The sequence below is a fragment of the Aethina tumida genome, chromosome 2 (assembly GCF_024364675.1).
Source record: "Aethina tumida isolate Nest 87 chromosome 2, icAetTumi1.1, whole genome shotgun sequence".
Lineage (NCBI taxonomy): Eukaryota > Metazoa > Arthropoda > Insecta > Coleoptera > Nitidulidae > Aethina > Aethina tumida.
The window spans coordinates 35350451-35358021 of NC_065436.1; the positions used below are offsets into that span (position 1 = coordinate 35350451).

The following is a 7571-nucleotide window of genomic DNA, read 5'->3' on the forward strand; positions in this document are numbered from 1 at the left end:
TTTATATGAATTTTTATATGAAAATATTGATTATTTATTTTAAAAAAATATTGTTTTTGTATTGTAACTCTCAGAAGGATTTATAAATGGTTGTTGAACTGGAGTTTACGATTTCTTGCTCATTGAAACGAAACGGAATCAATAGATTGACATTATCGAAACAAAGAGTGGTTATTACAAATTTATGCGAGACCAAAACAAAACGAACGGTGGCGGAAATGCAGAAACGGCGCCTTCGTGATTGGCAAGAAGATTAAATGGTGTTAAACTAGGCGCCTGCAACCTTACCTGCATCGACGACAATACACGATTGGTCGACTCCGCCCCACCTCAAAGGCGCTCGCCCGCATTGGACGCGGTCGCCCCCCTATCCGTATAAAAGTGTGCGCACTCCTCAGCGACCGTCATTCGACTTAACGTCCTCGTACGATTCTAGTGCGCCGATCGCCTGCTGTGTCAGTGTGTTTTTATTTTTGTGATCAGAACATTTGATTTCGAGTCATCAATCATGAAGGCCATCGTTAGTGCAGTGTGTGCCGAAAACGGAATAACCGCCCTCACGTCCGGACGCGTGTCCAAACACAAAAAGGATATCGAAAACGAGGAGATACAGATGTACTTCAGCAAGCTGAAGGACCTGGTGCCCTTCATGCCCAAGAACAGGAAGCTGTCGAAGCTGGAGGTGATCCACTACGTGATCGACTACATCTGCGACCTCCAGAGCGCCCTCGAAACCCATCCTGCCGTCAACGCGTTCGACGCCACCGCCGCCCTGAGCCAGAAGAAGAGCCAGTCGGCCGTCTCACCCAGACAACCGTTGGGTGTCAGGCCGAACCCCAACACCATCCTGTCGCCCTGCGAGGCGCCCATCCTCCAAAACGTCACGGTAAGTTGAGGAGTCGAGGAGAAGTGTAAAATTGTGCCGTTTCGGATTCACGTCCCAATTACATTCCCATTGTTCACCGAAGAGGTGAAAATTTGAATGCCGGCGTTATCAAGGGCGGCGCCCATATGCTAACACCTGGGCGTATTTTCGGGGTGTCCGCGAATCATTTTTCCCAACCGTCCCGTGCAGATGTTCGTGACCACGTGCAACCGCACACATCTGGCGCAATTGTCCTCATCACACACTCGGTCTATTGATCAGGCAACTCTTTATTTTTTTCCTTCAATGCCTCACACACACACATTCCTTATCAATGGCCAAGTGTTCCCACAATCGTGCCAGTCAAAATCCATCCTAGCTGAGCAAACACGACGAAATGTTTGAAACAGACAGTCGTTGTGGCAAGCCGCGGATTCCGTAAAACAGCTCGAGCGTTGCACATTAGAAATTTGAAAGCACCGGCTGCAATTTAGAAGGGGGACGGTTTCCGAACACGTGCATCGGCGAAAATGATTTTCAATCATGGGTTTGAGACCCGTTAGCCGAGTGAACGCGCACATGTGCAACAAGACTTGACTATTTTTATTGAATTTTGCTTTTTTGTTGTTGCAGAATCCTGAAGCGCTGTCGCCTTCGGAACGACACGTGTCCTGCTGAAGGTGCCAACGGACCTGGCGTCGTTCTCATTCCAATTTACGAAGAGTTAGGAGCTGTCTCGTACGATTGATACTGAAGACTAGGCCGCGGGGAGGATACACCATATAGTTTTGGAATTGCCTCATATAGAATATAGGGATCGACTGAAATCATTTTATTTATATTATCTGAAGCGTGATCAAGAATTTTTGAGGATGCGATGTGTGCGAGTTGTGTATGTAGAGAGAGAGCACTTAGTGATGTACCTGTTTATGTTGCAATTGTTGTTTAGATTTTATATTATTGTTTTGTAAATAAATATTAAATAGGCGGGTTTTAACAATCTACATTGTAAATTAATTGGCATCCGCGTCGGATTTTACTTTCGACGCTGTGCCATAATCACAGATTATTCTTTTAAATAATTTAATTATTTTGTGACTTTTTTATTCTGTGATTTTTAGTATGTAATATATGTACAAAATATATTGACCTCCACTGAGGTCGTTTTTTTGGAAGTCACAATCAGAATTATTATCATTTAATGATTTTATATGTTTATTTTGTGATTTCGACCCTGTACATTTTTGTTTTAGAAAACTTTTGTATATAGTTACCTATAAAGCAACAAGATGTTGTTAAAGAACTATCTAAATTTATTATTCGACTTGAAAATAAAATATGATTTTATTGACATCAATCTTTTTTTCCATACCTTATTATAAATGTAGAAATATCGATTTAATAAAAAGTTAATTGAGACTTAATAATTTTATAATATATAACTAAAACAACAAAAATATATTTTGCATAGTTCTCAATTAATTCTCGTAGACAATAAAAAGAACTCTAAATAAAAGAAAAATAATCAACCTGTAAAAGGCATTAAAATTTTATATTTACAATTTGAACATTTAAAGTATTTTAAAATAAAACACTTGTAACTGAAAATATAACAAAATAACTAAAAATTGTTAAAACTAAATATTTAATACATATTTTTTATTTAATCAACTTTATTTTAATGTAATTAAAATAACATGTGCGTAATTAAAATATAATAAAATGACTAAAAATAGTACAAGATAAATTCTATTATTAAATAAATATAAATAAATAAATTTATTATTATTTATTTTATATTTTTATTTATTCTTCTCTGTTGAATCTATTTAATAAGATACAAAATTTTAATTTCATGTTTTACAATTTTAATTTAATTTATTTATTTTGAATATAAGTAAAAACATAACAAAAAATAGTAAAAAATGATCTATAATCTACACAATTAAATAAAAATTTAATAAAAAGTTCTATTTAATTTTTTAACATTTTAATGTACGTAAACGTAACGTAAATAAAAATATAATAAAATGACTAAAAGTAGTAAAAAATAATTTTTCATAAATATTTTTTATTTATTCCTATTAAATCTATTTAATATGAAAATTAAGAATTTTAATATAATTTTATTATTTTTGGTAACATATAACAAATATGGTAATATAACAAAAAATAGTTAAAAATGATCTTATAATCTGCACAATTAAATAAAAATTTAACAAAAAATTCAATTTAATATTTTAACATTTATATTAAAATAAGCAATAATAAATTAAAATAACTAAAAATAGTAAAAAATAAATTTTTCATAGATATTTTTTATTTATTCTACTCTATTAAATCTATTTAATAAGAAAATTCAAAATTTTAATTTAATATTTTAAAATTTTAATGTATTAATAAGAAAATACAAAATTTTAATTTAATATATTAAAGTTTTAATGTAATTTTTAGTATATGTAAGAATATATCAAAAAATAGTAAAAAATGATCTCTAATCTACGTACTTAAATAAAAATTTAATAATTTATTCTATTAAATATTTTAATATATCAGTATAATTCATACTAAAAAATTCAATGAAACAATAAAAATATAACAAAATAACTAAATATTTACATTTATTCTATTCTATAAAAACTAAAAAAAAATCAGTTTAAACTTTCATTCAATTAATAATTTCAATGTAATTAAGATTATTAAGACAATATAAATGTAATTAAAAATATAACAAAAATACTAAAATGAATCAATTAATAATACATATTTTTTAAAATTAAATTAAATTTCAGTAAACTACTTTAACATATTAAAGTAATTTAAAACAAGATAATATACACGTAAGTAATTGTAAATAAAACATTACAGGCGACATTTTTCCTTTGTTCTAAATACATCAAATATTTAATAAGTACATTGATTGCGTCGAGTGCAAAATTATATTTGCAAATAATTTAAGTACATTGCACCTGTTTTCAGTCTATTGTTTCTGAACTCAAAACAGGTGTTTGTAATATTTTATGGCGTAAACATAGATCTCTGGTATCCACTTTGAAAGTCCTTGACTCTATTTTTTATTTTAGAAAATTAAATACACAAATTTTCGTTCAACATAAAACTGTTTATGCCAAAAAATCACTTATGTTTTCCCGTTGTTAACGAAAGGAAGTTATTATCAGCACAATTTCCTGAACACCAGCGAACGATTGTTTTCAACTCTTTCACGTATTCGTAAAATTATAGGAACGCTCTTTTAATTGTGCTAATTAAGAACGTCTGCACTTGAATTTCGGTACATTCAGGTGTACTAAAAACGTTCTTAATGATAGATAATCGCTGATAATAAAAAATAACAGACAAGTGTAAGATTAAGTGTTGTGAATCATGTTAAGTACTTAACGCACATTCATTATTCATTATTATAATTTATAACTCAGTAATTTATAAAGTTGATGATGAAATCGTAAAATTTTGCCCGTTACACATAAACGTTTCGATTTCGAAAAGTATGTTTGTCGACTGGTATTTTTCCGACATTTCCCAATGTTTAAACAACGATTGACAGGTAGGTTCAGGTGTATTTGACGAGACAACTCAACAAAAATTGTAAATAACGACGCATTAAAATCGTTTAATAAAAATCACATGGATTTCATCACACACTATATTATCAGCATTAGTATTTACTAATATCTATGAGAATGTAAACATACATCGCAACAGGTGAGAAACTTTTTTTTTCGTACATATCTCTACACACCTGATCGACTTTATCTCTGATGTACTCGGTTCGGGTACAAAGACGCGTTTGTTGTCGGTTTATTTTTGTCTTATCTCAATTTCATGTTGTGTTTGATCGACATAAATATAAATATACATATTTGATGGTCGATTACTGAAATATGTACTTCATTCATCTGAAATAAGAAAATCGTATTTTATTTGTTTAATTTGTTGTTGGAAACACTTGTTTAAGAACAAATTTCTAGGTTGTAGGTGATAAATATTTATAATTATCAGGTGTTAATTTTTGGACACCTGCATCTATCAAACTGTGAACAATGGTGCTTATCTGAATTTTTTCCGATTTTCGTAAGCACTTCGACAGAAAACCTTCGATATATTCAGGTGTAAATATTATTTATTTTGTAATAAGAATCTTAATTATTTTACTTTACATTCGTGTTCAACGTTATTTAATATAATTATTTTAAATAAAATCAGATATTTAATTTACTTTTAATAGTTTTTGAAGACTGACATTATTCAACAATAATATTTTATAATATTTCATTCTCTTTATTGTTTATTTTGCAATTTTAAATTATTATTAAATATTTTGTTTGCTTTAGTGTTTTGCAATCTCATTTTTTAATTATCATATATTAATTATATTTTCTGTTAAAATATTGGTATAAAAAAATTAATTATATCAAAAATAAAAATATATAATAATTTTGGTGTTATTTGAATATTTGAATATATACTTTTTAAGTACATTTTTTACTTTTATTATTATTTAATTTATTAATATTTAAACTGCAAATTTTAATACAGCACTCTAAAAATATTTACACCTGAACGCACCTAAAACTTAGACTTTGGCCAATTTATCTATGATCTTTTAATGACGAGATTAATAAACGAATTTCCGTACGCATATTTATTTCGAACAAATTCCTCAATGATAATTAAATATTTGAACAAACCGATAGGGTGACTCACCTTTATTTTAGATATTTATAGTTATGGTAAGTACATAATGATTTCTAGAGAATTATTTAATAAATGTGAATATAATACTATGCATTTTTTATCAAAATTAATACAATAATAATAAATAATAATTTAATATAATAAAAAAATTAATATAACTAAAAATTGTATCCTGAAGTATATTTATCACAAGGAAAATAAATATACGTATAATATATAATTTTCATAATTAAATAAAAATTAAACAAAAATTCTATTTAACATTTTATTGTAATAAATATAATAAAAAGACTAAAAATAGTAAAAAATAAAATTTTCATACATATTTTTTATTTATTCTACTCTATTAAATCTATTTAATAAGAAAATTCAAAATTTTAATTTAATATTTTAAAATTTTAATGTAATTTTTATTATGTTATTTTTAGTATAAGTAAAAATGTAACAAAAATAGTAAAAAATGATTTATAATCCACACAATTAAATAAAAATTAAACAAAAAAATCGACTAATGTAATTTATATTAAAATGTAAGTAAAAATATAGTAAAATGACTAAAAATAGTAAAAAATAAAGTTTTCAAATATATATTTTATTTATTCTACTCTACTGATTCTATTTAACAAAAAAATCAAAATTTTAATTTAACTTATATTAAAAGTTTTTTAGAATAATTGAAAAAATAACAAGAAATAATAAAAAATGATCTATAATTTACAAAATTAATTTTGTAAATTATAATATAATAAATAATAATAATTTCTGAGTAATTAATAATACAAAAAAATTAATATCCCTAAAAATTGTATCTTGAAGGAAATTCATCGAAAGGAATGTAAAAATACATGTAAGTACTTTTTAACAAATGTAAAAATATCATTTTGTTTTCTGAAATATAAAAATAGTCCTTAAGTAGAAAATATTTTTAATATTTTCATTTAAAAATTTTTTCAAAAGAATGTTCTAGATTATGACTTATGGTAAAAACAGTGCCTATCCACAGACAACTATATTAAAAATCATACTATAATTATCAACTATATAATTATTTTAATACTTACAAATATTATAAAATATTTACAAAATTAAAATATTATAACAAGATTTAAAATTATGAAAATTTGAAAAACAAGCGAAAATATAGAAATTATTGTTATAAATTACTCTATTATAAAAATTAACATTAAAAGTATTAAAATTAATTAATATAATAAAAACTAAAATTAATATATTTATGTATATATACAGGGCGATTCACCTAACTTATTCATTTCAATAATACATACATTATATATGTAGTACAACCTTTTTGTCTTTTTTGTCAATAATGGAGGTACGAAATGTTTAGACACTTAATAATTATAAATTTAATTTAAATTAATAGAATCGCTCTATTAATAAATTTGTTTCTGAAAATTTCATTTTCAATATTATTTTTAAATTCTACATATTATTGCAAATAAAATAGATATACCATGTTCAATATCTAAAAATAGTTTTTGAATTATTAATTGTTTTCTAAAAATTTTGACAGTCTATGGTCTAAAATGTGTGTAAAGCCACCATGTTGGAAAGTTCATTTTTGGTACAGTAACCAAGAACCTCTAAGAAGCCATTATTTGTACTCTCAAATTTTATACAGGGTGTGCATTTTTTCCGTTTTATTTTGTTAATCTTAAAACATCAATAACTTTGTTGTTTTCGAGAACACCATGAACATTCAACAACAAAAAACATTGTTTTATATAAGTATTCCCTATACATAAAATGAATATTAAGAGATTTTACCAAAATTGTAAAAATAACGTTAACTAAATTTCACAGTCTAACAAATTATTATATTATAAATCACAATTCCCAATTAAAAATATTAACAATAAAAATTTTAAAGTGATTATTATCAAACTTACTAATCTATTAAAATTATATTTAAAATATTAAAAATTAGAAAAACTATCAATATTAATGCAATCAAGATTAATTCAATGTG

At 26.2% G+C, this 7571-nt stretch overlaps 1 protein-coding gene across 1 annotated transcript; it reads left to right on the forward strand.

Moving 5' to 3' along the window:
* The first annotated feature begins 411 nt into the window (after positions 1-411).
* Positions 412-2216, forward strand: LOC109607108 (protein extra-macrochaetae). Its single transcript, XM_020023630.2, has 2 exons — positions 412-886; positions 1499-2216. The coding sequence occupies exons 1-2, from the start codon at positions 509-511 to the stop codon at positions 1541-1543; spliced, it is 423 nt and encodes a 140-aa protein (XP_019879189.1). The 5' UTR covers positions 412-508; the 3' UTR covers positions 1544-2216.
* Positions 2217-7571: the final 5355 nt, after the last annotated feature.

Bases quoted from the DNA above. Each gene is read 5' to 3' on its own strand.
- LOC109607108 (XM_020023630.2), top strand. From the start codon at position 509: ATGAAGGCCATCGTTAGTGCAGTGTGTGCCGAAAACGGAATAACCGCC. The intron at 887-1,498 runs GTAAGTTGAGGA...TTGTTGTTGCAG, and splicing joins CCATCCTCCAAAACGTCACG to AATCCTGAAGCGCTGTCGCC.